General features: G+C 41.8%; 2 protein-coding genes across 2 annotated transcripts in view; both read right to left on the bottom strand.

Annotated features, from left to right (window-relative positions):
• Ncr1 (natural cytotoxicity triggering receptor 1) overlaps window positions 1-4652 on the bottom strand; it is a 22274-nt gene extending 17622 nt beyond the window's left edge. The window contains 3 exon segments of the mRNA XM_050133018.1: window positions 4000-4284; window positions 4468-4503; window positions 4580-4652. Of these exon segments, the coding sequence (XP_049988975.1) occupies window positions 4000-4284; window positions 4468-4503; window positions 4580-4613 (355 nt within the window). The 5' untranslated portion in view covers window positions 4614-4652.
• Window positions 4653-12828: 8176 nt separating this feature from the next.
• LOC126495408 (leukocyte immunoglobulin-like receptor subfamily A member 2) overlaps window positions 12829-16262 on the bottom strand; it is a 77262-nt gene continuing 73828 nt past the window's right edge. Inside the window, 2 exon segments of the mRNA XM_050133017.1 lie at window positions 12829-13799; window positions 15600-15878. Of these exon segments, the coding sequence (XP_049988974.1) occupies window positions 13468-13799; window positions 15600-15878 (611 nt within the window). The 3' untranslated portion in view covers window positions 12829-13467.

Here is a 16262-nt window from a genome sequence, read left to right as displayed (position 1 = left end):
CACTGAACTGAACAGAGAATTCTCAACAGAAGAAGTTCAAATGGCCAAAAGACACTTAAGGTCATGCTCAACTTCCTTAGCGAACAGGGAAATGCAAATCAAGACAACTTTAAGATACCATCTTACACCTGTCAGAATGGCTAAAATCAAAAACACCAATGATAGCTTTTGCTGGAGAGGTTGTGGAGAAAGGGGTACATTCATCCATTGGTGGTGGGAATGCAAACTTGTGCAACCACTTTGGAAATCAGTGTGGTAGTTTCTCAGGAAATTCGGGATCAACCTACCCCTGGACCCAGCAATACCACTCTTGGGAATATATCCAAGAGATGCCCTATCATACAACAAAAGTATATGCTCAACTATGTTCATAGCAGCATTGTTTGTTATAGCCAGAACCTGGAAACAACCTAGATGCCCTTCAATGGAAGAATGGATGAAGAAAGTATGGAATATATACATATTAGAGTACTACTCAGCAATAAAAATCAATGACTTCTTGAATTTTCATGCAAATGGACAGAAATAGAAAACACTATCCTGAGTGAGGTAAGCCAGACTCAAAAAGAGGAACATGGGATGTACTCACTCATAAGTGGTTTCTATAATTAAAGGACAAATTTGAAGCAAACAAGATTGCTGGGCAAATGTTGGTGGGTGTATGGGTGGGGGTTGGGCTGGGGAAAGGGGAGATGGGGAGAGAGAAGGGAAAAAGGAAAGATTGGAGAGAGCTTGGGGGAGTGGGAGGGTGGATATGGAGGTAGGGCAGTTATAGGAGCAGGGAAGAAGATATCTACATTAAGGGAGCCATTTTAGGATTGGCAAGAGACTTGGCTCTAGAGGGGATCCCAGGCATCCACGGGGATGTCCCTAGTTAGGTCCTTGGGCAGCAGAGCAGAGGGTTTTGAACTGGCCTTGCCCCACTATCACACTGATGATTATCTTGAATATCACCATAGAATCTTTGTTGGCGTTGGATGGAGATAGAGACAGAGACCCTCATCAGTGCAAGGGACTGAGCTCCCAAGGTCCAGCTGAAGGGCAGAAGGAGGGAGAAGATGAGCAAGGAAGTCAGGACTGCGAGGGGTTGGTCCACCCACTGAGACAGTGTGCTTGTTTTAATGGCAGCTCACCAAACCCAGTTGGACTGGTACTGAACGAATATGTGATCAAACCGGACTCTCTGAATGTGGCTGACAATGGGCCTGACAGAGAAGCCATTGGTAAAGGCACTGGGACTTGTTTTTACTGCATGTACTGGCTTTTTGGGACCCTAGTCTATTTGGATGCAAAGCTTCCTAGGCCTGGATGTAGGGGGGAGGGCCTTGGACTTTCCAGAGGGCAGGGTTCCCTGCCCTCTCTCAAGGAGGGAGGTGAGGTAGGAGGGTGAATGGGAGAGTGGGATGGGAATGGGAGGAGGGGAAGAAGTGTAAATTTTTGAATGGGAAAAAACAAATATAAAAAGGAACATCACCCTTCACAATAGCCACAAATAACATAAAATATCTTTGGGTAATACTAACCAAAGGTGTGAAAGACCTGTTGACAATAACTTTAAGTCTTTAAAAAGAGAAATTTAAGGAGATACCAGAAAATGGAAAGATCTCCTATGCTCTTGGATAGGTAGGTCAACATAATAAAAATGGCAGTCCTACCAAAAGTATTCTATAGATTCAATGCATGGAAAAACAAAAAAACCCAGGATAGCCTAAACAATCCTGTACAATAAAAGAGCTTTTGAAGGCATCACCATCCCTGACATCAAATTCTATTATAGATCTACAGTAATGAAAACAGCTTGGTATTGGCATAAAAGAAGAGGGGATGACCAGTGGAATAAAATCAAACCTCAGATATTAATCCACACACCCATGAATACCTGATTTTTGACAAAGAAGCTAAAATTATACAATGAAAAATAGAAAGCATCTTCAACAAATGGTGCTGGCATAACTGGATGTCAACCTGTAGAAGAATGAAAATAGATCTGTCGCCATGCACAAAACTCAAGTCCAAATGGATTAATGACCTCAATATAAATCCTATCACACTGAACCTGATAGAAGAGGAAATGGGAAGTAGTCTTCAATGCATGGGCACAGGAGACCACTTCCTATATACAACCCCAGTAGTGCAGACACTGAGAGCAACTATAAATAAATGGAACCTCCTGAAACTGAAAAGCTTCTGTAAAACAAAGGACACAGTCAATAAGACAAAAAGGCAGCCTGCTGAGTGGGAAAAGATCTTCACCAACCCCACATCAGACAGAGGATTGGTCTAGCAAATATATAAAGAATTTAAGAAATTAGACATAAAAATTCTAAATAATTCAATTAAAAAGTGGGGTACTGAACTAAACAGAGAATTCTCAACAGAAGAATCTCAAATGGCCGAAAGACACTTAAGGAAATGTTCAACATCCTTAGCCATCATGAAAATGCAAATCAAAACAACTCTGAGATATCACCTTAATCTTACACCAGTGAGAATGGCTAAGATCAAAAACATCAATGATAGCTTATACTGTAGAGAATGTGGAGAAAGGGGAATACTCCTCTATTGCTGGTGGGAATGCAAACTTGTACAACCACTCTGGAAATCAGTATGGTGGTTTCTCAAAAAATTGGAAATCAGCCTACCTCAAGACCCAGCAATAGCACTTGTGGGCATGTACCCAAAAGATGCTCAATCATACTACAAGGACACTTGTTCAAATATGTTCAGAGCAGCATTTTTTGTAATATCTAGAATCTGGAAACAACCTATATGCCACTCAACCAAAGAATGGATAAAGAAAATGTGGCACATTTACACGTCAGAGTACTATTCAGCAGTACAAAACAATGACATCTTGAAATTTGCATGCAAATAGATGGAACTAGAAAAAAAATCATGCGTGAGGTAACCACGCATGACCCAGAAAGTTGAACACGGTATGTTCTCACTCATAAGTGGATACTAGCTGTAAAGGTTATTGAGCTTAGGGAAGGTAACTAACATGGTGAACCCTAAGAGAAACATATACAGATTTGCCTGGGAAGGGGAAACAGGCAAGATTACCTGATAAAATTGGGGGTTGCGGGGAGTAGGGAGGATGGAAGGGGAAGATGACAGGAGAAGGGGAGGGAGGAGAGGAACTTGAGGGAATGGGATGGTCAAGATGGAGGAAGGACAGAGACAAAAGCAAGGAAAGAGGTATCTTGATTAAGGGAGCCATTATGGGGCTAGCAAAAAACCTGGCACTAGAGAAATACCCAGGAATCCTCAAGGATGACCCCAGCTAAGACTCTAAGCAATAGAGGAGTGGATGCCCGAAACTGGCCTTGCCCTGTAGTCAGACTGATGAATATCTTAAATATCACCATAGGACTTTTATCCAGCAACTGATGGATACAGAGGCAGAGACCTGACTGAGCTCCCAACGTTCAGTTGAAGAGTGGGAAGTGTGAGAATATGAGCAAAGAAGTCAAGATCATAATAGAGGTGTCCACTGAAACAGTTTACCTGAGCTAATGGGAGCTCACCAACTCTAGCCATACAGGGAAGGAAACAGCATAGTACCAAACTAGTCCCTTTGTGGTTGACAGTTGCATGGCTGGGGCAGACTGAGGGGCTACTGGCAGTGGCACCAGTATTTATCCATACTGCTTGTACTGGCTTTTTGGGAACCTATTTTCTTTGGATGTAGGTGTTGCTCAACCTAAATATGGTAGGGGGGCCTTGGACCTCTTCCAAACAATGTGCCTTACCCTCTCTGAAGAGTGGATGGGGGGTGTGGTGGCAGATAGGTAGAGGAAATTGGAGGATGGGAGGGAGTGGGAACTGGGATTGGCATGTAAAATGAAAAAAATACAGTTTGTTTTATTTTTTTAAAAATAAAAAAGTTAATAAAAAAGAGTGGCAAGGGAAAATAAAAGAGTTTCCAGTATTTATGAACACTGGCACTCTCCATGATTCATACCAAGCTGACTCTACATCTAATAACAAGACACTCACCAGTAACTATTAGATTCAGGCCCTTGCTGCTCTTTGATTGACGCTCCCCACTCTGATAGCAGCAGGTTTATTTCCCTGCGGTATGTGAGGTCATTTGTGGAATGGTGAAGTTGACTTTATTCGTTGCTCTACTTGGTTTAGGTCTCTCCAAGGCTGAAAAGCTTCCTTCAAAGTACAGTTGATAATGGGTAGCAGTGTGATGTCCCTTGCACCAGATGGTCACAGCATTTCCATTTGTGACCCTGTTACTGGGTTCGGCCCAGATGATAGGTTTCTGGAGACTCTCTGAAAAGGAACCAGGGGCATGAGTCCCAGATGAGCCATTACCTATCTTCCCCACTTTCCCGCAGCCACCAGATTGTGGCCATCAGAGTGAGGCAGAATGCTCGCCTGTCTCTGGATGCTCTCAGATGGACCCTTGAAATGAAAGCATGAGACCAATCCTGAGGTTCTCAAGGAAGCACTTACGTTTCTCTGTGTTGATCCTCTGGCTCAGACATAGCCCTAAAAAACAACAATAATGATACAATGTCTCCCTGATTCCTGCTCTGGTTCCATCCCCCTTTCCTGAAGGACTCACCCAGGCCGAGCAGGGCAGCAAGTATCCGCGGCATTACACTGGCAAGACCAATGCTGACCTGTGTGTGGACTGAGTCCAGTGGCTGAGGGAGATGCACAGGATGTGGTGGGTGAGCCCCAACACCACTCATCATGGGACTTTCACACATTTTTTAAACAGAAAGATTCACAGCTTTTCCCTCACCACTAACCTTGGGCTTCAAGGCAGAGATGTTGTTCACACAACATGTTTAACCACATTTTGAATCTGAAAGTTTCCCTTGACCATCATCTGCCCAGTCTGAAATACATTTCTAGGTCAACCTATAAATTCATCTGGGGAAGTCATGGGGGAGGGAGATTTACAGAGCAAAAAGTCTGAGTATTTCCTAAAATGGGGATTTTAAACTTTGTATTCCTGTGTGTAACATGCATGTGTTTGAACTTGATCATTGGTTTAATCAGAAAGTAACACTAATGCAATATTAAAATATTTGTTATTTTATTCAAGGAAAATGCTATTATTATTTTTTATTTTCAGGTGCATGTGTGTGGCATGCATATGTAAGTGTATGTGTGTTTGCCTATGTATAGGCACATCTGTGTGCACGTGTGCATGTGGAGGCCTGCGGTTGATGTCATAGATCAACTTTGATTTCTCTACCACTTTATTCACTGAGTCAGGGGCTCTCAATCAAACTCAGAGCTCATCAATATGATGAATCTCCCTAGACAACATGTTCTGGAGATCCCTTGTCTGCATTCTTAGACTGGAATTACAAGTGGGCTTTGATGTCCATCTGATATTTTATGTGGGTGTTAGGGAGCTGGACTCAGGTCTTCATTCTAGCATTGTAAGCATTTTAATCACTGAGCTATCTCTACAACCCTTACTAAGTTTGTGTGTGTGCGTGCACATATCCACATATTTTTGTATACAACAACCCTCCAGAGCCAGAAACTTGCAAAGTAGATTAGGTCATCTGATATATAAGTCCTAGGTACCCACATGTCTTCCCTTCCCAGCGCAGCTATCATAAGCATGTATTGTTACACTTGGCTTTTATGTTTTAAAGATTTCATTTTTAATTTTGTGTGTTTGTGTGTGGGTATGTGCACATGAGTGTAGTGCTGGTAGAGGCCAGTAGATGGAATAAGATTCCCTAGAGCTGGAATTACAGGTGATTGTGAGCCTCCTCATGTGGGTGATCTTAATTGCTGAGCCATCTTCCCAGCTTCTGCCTGGCTCTATTATCTATGTGGGTTTTGGGGACTGAACCGAGGGCTTCATACTTAAGAGACAAGCGTTTTACTGGCCTGTTGTCAGATGTTTTGCTCTTTCTTTCGCCTCCATTATTGTTGAGGTTTTCTGGTTTATTATGTTGGACACCATGGATTCCTTCCTCTCTTGTATATCTCCTCTTCTCATGAAATTTGTTATTTCCCATACCCTTGTGACCGAGAGCATCTTTCTTTCTCCTATGTCGTCGTCATCATCATCCATGCCTTTGCAATGCTTAAGCATGCACGGGCAGCTCATTTATGGTGGTGCTACAGTTATTCCTAGCCTGGGCAGTCCTAGCTGCTTGTATTATTGTCATACTTAAGGTTCCACAGCATTCCTTTATGCTGTCTATCCAGAGGTGTTTTTTTTTTTTTTGGCGGGGGTGGGGGAGGCCTTCCTCTTTGCCTTATCCTGTGCACACCTCCAAGCAGGTCTCTGCCATCATTTATTCTCATAACACGGCCAAAGTATCTCACGCGCCGTGTCTGTATCCTGTAGTTTACTTCCTTCTGTAGATGGAGATGTGTCTTAATGCTATCATTGTGCAGCCTTTCTTCTTGTGACACCTAGAACCCTCCTGAGACACGCCATCTCAAACACATTCAGCTGCTGTTCTGAGGAGCGTTTCGTCGCCCTGGTTTCAGAGTGGTAAAGAAGGCAGCTCAAGACTAGCACCTCATAGAATTGTAATTTTGTTGTTGTCCTTATGTCTCTTGCTGCTGACTAAACTTTTCCTAGTGCCTGGAATGCAGCCCTCACATCCCTCTTGATGTCCGGAATAAGTCCCTCCTTCGAATTGAGGTTTCCTCCCAGATAGACAAAAGTTGACTGAGGTTATGATTCTTTATTACATTGTTAAAATCCTGTATGCCCTTCACATGTGTTGTTTCTCAGTCTTCTCGATGTTTACTTTCATACCAAGGTTTTTCATTTACTTCCACCACTCTATTTACCGTGGCCTGTAGCTCATGTGGACTTTCAGCAAGTAGTGCGGTATCATCAGTGGAATGCAAGTCATTGATTCGCCCAACTGCCTGCATGCCTATCTCCTCATCCTCCAGGGTTGTTGCTATTATTAATTCCAGGAATATATTATAGAGGAGTGGTGAGAGGATGCATCCCTGCAACACTCCTATGATTGGCCTAAACTGATTGCTTAGTTCTCCACAGATTTGACCAATGCAAAAAATATGTTTATAGGCATTCTCTAGGATTCTTATGATTTTTCTCTGGTTATCTGTAGTACCTCATTGTTTCCCAAAGTCCTTTCTCCCAAATGCTATCAAATGCCTTCCTAAAGTCAATGTAACAGGCATATGTCTTTCCCAGATTCTTCGTATTTTTCTGCCAGTTGCCTTAAAGGGAAGATCTGATCAATTGTGCTCCTGTTAGTTCTAAATCCGCACTGCGCCTCTGCTAGGATTTTCTCTGTTCTGCCCTTGATCCTTTGCAGGATAATGGAGGAGAAGATCTTGCTGCTATGGCACAACAAACTAATGCCCCTGTAATTTGAGCACTCAGCTTGTCCTTCTTGTGTGTGGGAATTATGACTGAGTGCTTCCATTCCATAGGAATTGGTTCATGTTCCCATATCTCCCTGAAGAGTTCTGAGAAGCACCCCAGCCTAGCTCTTGAGTCTATTGTAGCTGCCTCCAGCTCCTCCACTGTGATGCCATCCATTCCTGAGACTTTCCTGAATTTCGCTCTCTTGATAGCTTCCTCTATCTTGCTCCTGTCAATATTTAATATTTTCATCATCTCTGGTGTTGGAGTGGCTGCTGATGTGTTTCTCATTGTAGTCTATGTTGGCAGCATTAGATCCATTGTATAGGTTGTCAAAGTATTGTCTCCATCTTTGCTTTACTTTCCCTGGTTCTGTTAATAAATGACCTTGCAGATCTTTAATCATAAAGTCTGAGGAGCATATCTGGCAGCTATTCATCTGATAACTTTGTAAACAAGATGTGTTTTATTATAGAGTCTAGCCTCTTTGACCTCTTTGCATAGACTTTGTATATACAGCTCTTTATCCTTCTTTGCTCTTCTTTTGATCTCCCTGCATAGTTGTGGTGTTTTGCTGCCTGTGGTTTGCCTCTCTGTTTGCTTTTTAGCTTCCTTCTTTCTTCTGCCAGATTGATCATCTTTGCAGAAAGCCATTCTACTGGTGGTGTCCTTTTCTCATAACAAAAGTCTCCTTTGAAGCCTCCCGTATAGCTCTTTTGATTTTCTCCCATTTGCTTTCTATATCTGTAAAGGGTTGTTTAGTGATTTCCCTCATCTTTTTCTCAGTGGTTCTTTTATACTCTCTCTGTATAGCAGGGTTCATCAGTTGTTTACTGTCTATCTCTGTCTTGCCTGGCATGCCTCTCCTGAGTTGAATGTTGGCTATAACAAGTTGATGATCTGACCTTAAGTCAGCACTAGGAAATGATCAGCTGTTTTGGATACTAGATATGAGTTTCCTGATGACCAGGAAACCAAATGTAGTCAATTTGGCTGTATGTGCATTTGTCAGGAGATTCCCATGTCCAGAATCTTGATGGTTTGGCCTGCTTGAATTTTGTGTTGGCTATGGACAAATCATTTGCATAGCAGAGGTCAAGCAGTTGTTCCCCTCTAACGTTCCATTGTCCCAATCCATATGTTTCCATGACACAATAATCCATTCTTTCTCTAGATCCCACTCTTGCATTGAAGTCACCCATAATGATTAGTATTTCATTCTTATTCTTATATGTCCTGATAACCTCGATTTGTAGATCTGTGTAGAAACTGTTGATGTCTTCCTCTTCTGCTTCCACTGTGTGCGGGTATACCTGTATGATAGTGACTGTATCATTGTCTGAAATCTGACTGATAAAATTTGTTCATTTACAGGTCTGTACCCAAGTGTGCATTTTTGGGTCAAACTGGATATCACTAAAGCTACACCTGCTGTGTGTTTTCCCTCTCCATCTTAGTTTTAATATTACGTCCATTTACTATGAGTTCTTGTGTTCCTGTCCAAAGTGTTTCTGCCAGTTCAGTGACTTCCCACCTGAGGTGACCGAGCTCAAGCCCGAGCAAGCTGGTTCTCACAGCTCTGTTTAGTGTTCACATTCCAGGCCCCTGTTGTGGTAACTCTTTTCATCATAAGGAAGTGCCTTTCTTGTCCATTTCTATCAGGTCCCCTCCCTGCTTTCAGCTTTAAGAGAGAAGCATCATCTGTCCTGCGCTTAGGGCTTGGAGGTACCAGGGCACCGTTAGATTCTGGGAATTAGCCCAGGTGTTTCTGTTGAACTTGTCCATATTGATGAGGACAACAACCCAAGTCATTTCCTCTTCATGTGGTAGCCTTTATCTGGCCAGATGGACCTCTTTCCACCCATGTACTAAATTCCCCAGGTTTCTAGAGGACCTAGCTGGTTATTTACAGTCTTGCCATTGAGGAGGCACTTACCAGGAGACCTTCCTCCTGTGTACATTATATTAATTTCGTTATCTTCTTTGGAGGTCATGACCAGGCTTAGTTTGTATTTATCTTGAAATGTCCTTACTTCCTTGCCAACTTCACAGCACAACTTTCCTGGAAATAGCAGCACTAGTTGAGTTAATTGCTTTCAAGTCTTGAAATATATCATCCCACATTTTTATACCTTTTAGGTTGCTTGGAGAGCTGACATTATTCTGATTTATGTGCCTTTATAAGTGAGTTGATGTCTTCCCCTTATGGCTTTAAATGTTCTTTCTTTGTTTTGTATTTTTTTTTAAGATTTATTTATTATGTATACAGTATTCTCATTCTGTCTGCATGTATGCCTGCAGGCCAGAAGAGGGCACCAGATCTCATTACAGATGGTTGTGAGCCACCATGCGGTTGCTGGGAATTGAAATCAGGACCTCTGGAAGAGGAAGCAGTGCACTTAACCACTGAGCCATCTCTCCAGCCCTGTTTCGTATTTTTGATATCTTGACTGTATTATATCATACAGAATTCTACTCTGATCATGTCTACTTGGAGTTCAAGACAACACTTGTGTTTGGATGTCTAGGTCTTTCTCTAGACTTGGGAGATTTTCTGCTATAATTTGATTTTACAGATTAACTAGACATTTGATGTTTTTTTGACAACATTCTTATCATCTGGCGGATTCTTGAGTTTTGTCTTTTAATCACTGCCTAGTGTCACTTTCATTGCTGTGGTAAGTTACTCTGGCAAGGAATACCAGGGGAGAAATGTATGTATGTATGTATGTATGTATGTATGTATGTATGTATGTATTTTTGGATAACAGTTCCACATTAAAGTCCATCACTACTGGAGCATCAAGGCAGGAATTCACATCCTATTTTCTCGAACTCAAAATTTTTTGCTTTTGGTTGTGAGTCTAGCTTTTAATAGCTGAGCCATCTTTCCAGTCCCATGACTTCTTTAATGGTATAAGTTTTCAATTAATTTCTTGGAGATTTTCTCCAGTTTTACTGGTATGTATTAATTGCTTTCGGTTTGGCATTTCCATACATGCTCACACCACTCTGTGGTTCTACAGATACCCATCCTCTCCATTACTTTTTGTCACCTTTCCCATTTTCTCCTTCCACATCTCTAATGATCCCCATTATACTTTTATATCCTTCTTCCACCCCAAATTACATATACAATAAAAAATGCATGTTGCTAGTGTTTTTGAGTCTGGTTTATTTCTTTGAACTTTTTGAGATATACAATTACTGGTTCAATAGTGTGAAATACATTAGTACTGTTAAAAGACAAAATTGTATCATCTTTTAAAATTGTAAATGTAAACTCTGTGCCCCAAATAAAGTTGTCATTTAATACGATTTCATATTTCCCAAATAGGATTGTGACCTTCATTTGCTCGTGTGTTTATTCATGTAATTTACATTTAGACAAAACCAATACCTTAAGGTCAAAGCAGGGGACTTGCTATCACAGCAAGCCTACTAGTTTTTTTTATATAATTGGTGGATACACATTTAAAAAATCCAAATCCCAGTGTAGATGGGGAATGGGGTCACAAAGTTCCACCCCTAGTTGAGGAACTATTTTGGTAACTGACAGGTGCTGGAAGAGGGGGCCACTTTTTTCCCCTAGGGTACAGTCATTGAGAGGCTGCCCATGTTCCAGCGTATGGCCCTATAGCCATGCACATACTGGCAGTACTAACTAGGCTCAGTGAGTTTTAAAATGCAGTATATGAAGTAAGGGTGGGAGTGGTGGTGTGGATAGGGAGTAAATAGAAGGGGAGGAGATGGGAGTGGATTTCATCAAAATATATTCACACATGGAATTCTTGAACAATAAAAATGAGACTATAAAAAACCATAAAGAATAAAGAAGAAAATCTGAGCAGAAAAAGAGGTTCGAGCCTGCTGGAGCAGACCTGTCATCCTAGCTACTCAAGAGGCTGAGGCAGGAAGATTGTGACGATGCCGCATAGAAGAAGAAAGACTCTTGGTTTCGGGTACTCAGGCATGGGCCAGATATATTCAGAAGAGTTTTGGTCTTTCCTGTTCTAGTATTTGTCTAATCTAAAACATGTCTACTATAAAAGCGAATGGTTTAATCTAAGAAGCAGTGTGAATAAAGGCCCTGCTCTCTATGTATCAAATGGCACAGCAAATAGAGCTGCAAAAAGGAAAGAGGACCTGTTTTCCTAATTTACAGGAGTCTGCGAGGTAGAAAATTGTGCTCCTGGCCCTACTTACTCAGAACAGCATGCAAAGCCATAATCACATATCATCATTCTATACACAAATGTTGCTTCCAACATATTTTGCATGTGGGTTATTGCTTTCAACCCCTTGATGATTCTGGCACATAGTCTTTTTAATTATTTTATTTAACTAACATTTTTCATTTATTTTGAATACTAATCAGTTTCCCCTCCTTGCTCTCCTCCTGTCCTATCCCCTCTCCTATTTACCCCCTCCCCATTCATCCCTCCTCCATCTCCATTCAGAAAGGGACAGGCCTTCCATGGGATTTCCCAAAGCAAGTTGAGGCAGGATCAAGCCAGGTAATCCAGCATGGAGAACAGGTTACCCAAAGCTACCAAAAACAAGCTAAGTGCCATGGAAAGGTCCTTCTCTCACTGTTAGAAGTCTACATGATTGTCACACACATGCAGGGGACCTACACCGGTCTCATACAGGCTCCCTGACTGTTGGTCTAGCATCCATGAGCTCCCGTGAGCTTGGATCAGCTGTCTCTGTCAGCACACAGTCTTAGATCTAATCACCATATCTCCTCTCTCTCTCTCTCTCTCTCTCTCTCTCTCTCTCTCTCTCTCTCTCTCTCTCTCTCTCTCTCTCTCTCTCTCTCTCTCACACACACACACACACACACACACACACACAAACAAAATTCAGGGCGTGAATGTATCATGAAGTGAAATGGGGAATGTGGTACAATTGAGCCTGTGTATTCTGCCGAGCTTGGAGAAGTTATGTTGGAAGTCCAAAGAACAATAAGTTTGACTGCAAGGTTATCTCAGAGTTCAGCTAATTTCAAATAGGCTGAGCCTATATTTTTTCAGAAGAATTAGTACATAGCTATAAGGATCTCAAAGCACATTATTGACTTGATTATGAATTAGATGGAAGTTTAATTTGTAAAGGCAAACTTTAAATAGCATTTCTCAAAAAACATTCTCACAGTGGACCACAAGCTTGAGGTCAGTCTGTGCCACAAGGTGAGTTCAAGGCCAGCCTGGACAACTCTATGAAAACTTGTCTTAAAATGAAAAGAGGGCTGGGATGTAAGGCAATTGTAGAAAACTCATTTAGTATGCATGAGAACTTCAGTTAAATCCCCTGTACCACAAAAGGAGGAACATAAAAAGGTTGTAAAATGATGGAAATTATAATTATAATCAATGTTCTTAGCTTGTTTTCTACAGCTGTGGTAAAACACCATGACCAAAGAAACTTTGGAAGGAAAAATTTATTTGGCTTACAGGTTACAGTCTGTTATCATGAAAAGTCACTGTAGGAACTCAAGGGATGAAACAGAGGCGGGAACTGAAACGGAGGTCATGGAAGAGTACAGTGCACTGGCTTTCTGTTTATGCCGTTCTCAGTTTGCTTTTCATAAAACTCAGAACCACCTGTCCAAGGTGGCACCACCCACAGTGAGCTGGACCCTCTCATGACAAATGTTAATCAAGAAAATATTTCACAGAATTGCCTACAGGGCAATCTGATTGAGACATTTTCTCAGTTGAGGTCTCCTCTTCCCACATGACCCTCACTTGTGTTGAGTTGAAAAACAAAAAGACCTAACCAAGGGATGTAGTTATATTATAATCTCACAAATAAAAGAAAAATGTATTTATAACTAACCTGAATACTAACCAGGAGAAAAGAAATAGCATCAGATCCACCTAGGACCACACCGCGTGATAACTCTGTGTACTACTTAATTTATTTTTGTCTTGAAAGAAAGGAAGGCAAGGCTAATTCTGGCTCATGTTTTCAGAGGGAGTATTCTATTGTGGCAGGAAAGCATGAAATAGGAGCAGCTCCACAGGAGTATACAGTGGCAGAGAGCTAGGTGGGAACCTGAAGTGAGTATAACATTTAAATAGTAGCCCCAGTGACCTACTTATAGCACATCTTAAAGTTTACACATCCTCATAAACAGTACCATCTGCTGGGGAGCCAGTGTTCAAACACATGGGTGGTGGATACTTTACACATGCCTTGCATTCTGCAAATGGATCTGAGCCTCTAATTGCTTTTCCGTTTTGCAAGAAGCCTCCCCACCTATAGCTCCCATCCCCACCCACAGTCACTGTCTGCTCCGTCTTGGTGCAGTCAATTCCTGACAGTCTTCTTTGTGATATCCTGTGGCTGTTCCAGTCTTCAGCTAGTATCACCAAGAGGACCACAAGCACCAGCCCTGCCATACTCATCCGGACTGAATTCTCCATCATGTAACCTTGCTTCTTGGAGTCTAGAGACATAAGGGAAAGAAACAGGTAATTGTTGGCCATGATCCATTCTATCCTAATCCTTTTTAATGAGCTCATTTATTCTCAGGCACCACACTTCTAGGGTATGTAAGATAGAGGGAGGCCAAGGGTGTGAAACCGTGGTTCCTAGAAAAGGAAGTGATTATGGGGAGTTTGTACTTTGTCTTTCTCACCTCTCTTAACGGTTTCATTGCCCACCCAACTGTTTTTTTCAACACTGTCCTGTGTCAGGAGCTCTAAATTTTTTCTTCATACTTTTGTCACTCTACATGACAATTTATATTACTCTCAAATGTGGCAAAATAGACACTCGACCACCGCTGTCTTGGATATATATGGTAAAATTTAAGATAAATTTAGCTAAAACTCATCTCTACTTAAAAATAACCCATGTATAAGGATGGAGCCAATTGCTGTATGTATGATAGGCAGGTGATCTGTTGCTCAGCTTCATTCCAACTTCTCATCACCAATTATTGTGTGACATTTTATAGACAATGATGCTCAGTGAATAACGTATTTTTATTTTTAATGTATTAGACAATCTTTATCATTGTTAACCTGTTTCCTCTTCCATTGGCTGAAATGTAATATGTGAGCCTACAGTGTTTAGAAAAATTAAATGTTCGGTACCATTTTCCTGGTAAAATAGGGTTTGTCTAGCATGCATGAGTTTGTGAGACTCTATCTCAGAAAACCATGGTGATTCTATTACCTAGTCAATTACGCGAAATGTATTTGTCTCTTTTTATTATTATCATGAACATGCATTTTAGGATTTAGTTGGGTTGAGTTCATTAGTCCTTTGCTATAGAGCAGGCAGGTCCTGCATTTTGTTTTAGAAACCATCTTCTATGTCACGGTCAAGGTAATTCTCTTCTGTGGTCTCCCACAGGATATATTTTGCTGCTAGGCCTCCAATGCATCAGAAATGTGTTCTTGTTTAATTGTACTTTGATTCTTCTGCATGGAAATTCAGTTGTCTTCATGCCACTAATCGGAAAGATCTACCCAGCTTTGCAGCAGTGCGATGCACAGTTACCACGCTGCAGAGCTTATTGCATGACTGGGGTGATGACACCTTATTCAGAAGATGGGCATGAGATATGGATTGTGGTCAGCCCACTCAGCTACCAGCAACTGGTTTCCTGCTTGAAGTCTGACCTTTATCTCCTTCCTTCAAGCACAATGGTATATGCAAACCACATAAAAAATGAGTCCCACAATTCAGTCTTTACATTCAACCACTCCCAGTGGATTCTGTAATGAAAAATTATGGCAAATGAAAAAAGATGCACCAGACTATACTGTGTTTGGATCTTCTGTCTCAACACTGATCCCTCATAAGTGATTCTGAATGCGGACCTTTCCTTTATCGATAAACTAGGAGGCTGAAGGGAGGATGCAGTGGTTAGAACCATTCGCTGCACTTGCGGAGGTCCTGAGTTTAGCTTCTAGCATCCACAATGGGTGATTCAGAATCATCTGTAAATTCTGCTCCAGGGAATCTGTCATACTCTCTGGTCCCTGCCAGCACTGTGCATGCACCCCGCCCCCCCAAACACCCTGAGAAATATATCATAGGTTTCTGAAGGGTACGCTTGAAGACTTCAGAAAATGTATGAAAGATGAGTGTGGAGTAAGTGAGAAGCCCCTTTCTCTTCATGCGCCTCAGGAGAGTGAGTCTACTGCCACGCTCATGGATCTCAGAGCATCTCTTCCCACTCCCGCCTAGACACCAGGATGGTGGAGAACAAAGAACTGGGATGTGATGCCTCTACCTGTGACAATGAGCTCCAGGGCATTGCTAGGGGCTGACCACACTTAGGGACTGCTGTTGTGCCAGCCGTAGCACCTGTAATTTCCGGCGAAGTTAGGGTTCACGGGACCAAGAGTGAATTTGCCTTCATGTTGGTGCTGCGGCAAAGAAGCATCTCCCTCCTTGACCAGTGAAAATCTGCTGAACAGGTCGTGTGCTGAACTGCACTGGAGGGAAATGCTTTCTCCTGCTATCAGCACACGGCTTTGGTCTGCGGAGAGGACAGGTTCATTGTAAAAGCCTGAAAGAGAAGACAGTGAGCTGTTAGCATAATTTTGCTCTTTAAAAAATTATTTTCAGGGGCTGGGGCCAAGGGTCAGCAGTTAAAAACACTAGCCAGAGACACAACTGTTTGTAACTCCAGTTCTTGGGGATTTAATGCCCTCTTCTGACCTCCACGAGTACTGTATTCACATGTTTCACAGTCAAACATGCAAGGAAAAATCCATTTACAGAAAATAAAAACTATGTTTATAGCAGCATTGTTTGTAATAGCCAGAACCTGGAAACAACCTAGATGCCCTTCAATTGAAGAATGGATGAAGAAAGTATGGAATATATACATATTAGAGTACTACTCAGCAGTAAAAAACAAGGACTTCTTGAAGTTTGCAGGCAAATGGAT

The sequence above is a fragment of the Alexandromys fortis genome, unplaced genomic scaffold, assembly GCF_014885135.2.
Source record: "Alexandromys fortis isolate MF-2015 unplaced genomic scaffold, M_Fortis_MF-2015_v1.1 scaffold_488, whole genome shotgun sequence".
NCBI classification, from domain to species: Eukaryota; Metazoa; Chordata; class Mammalia; order Rodentia; family Cricetidae; genus Alexandromys; species Alexandromys fortis.
This window is presented reverse-complemented; position numbering and strand designations above follow the sequence as displayed.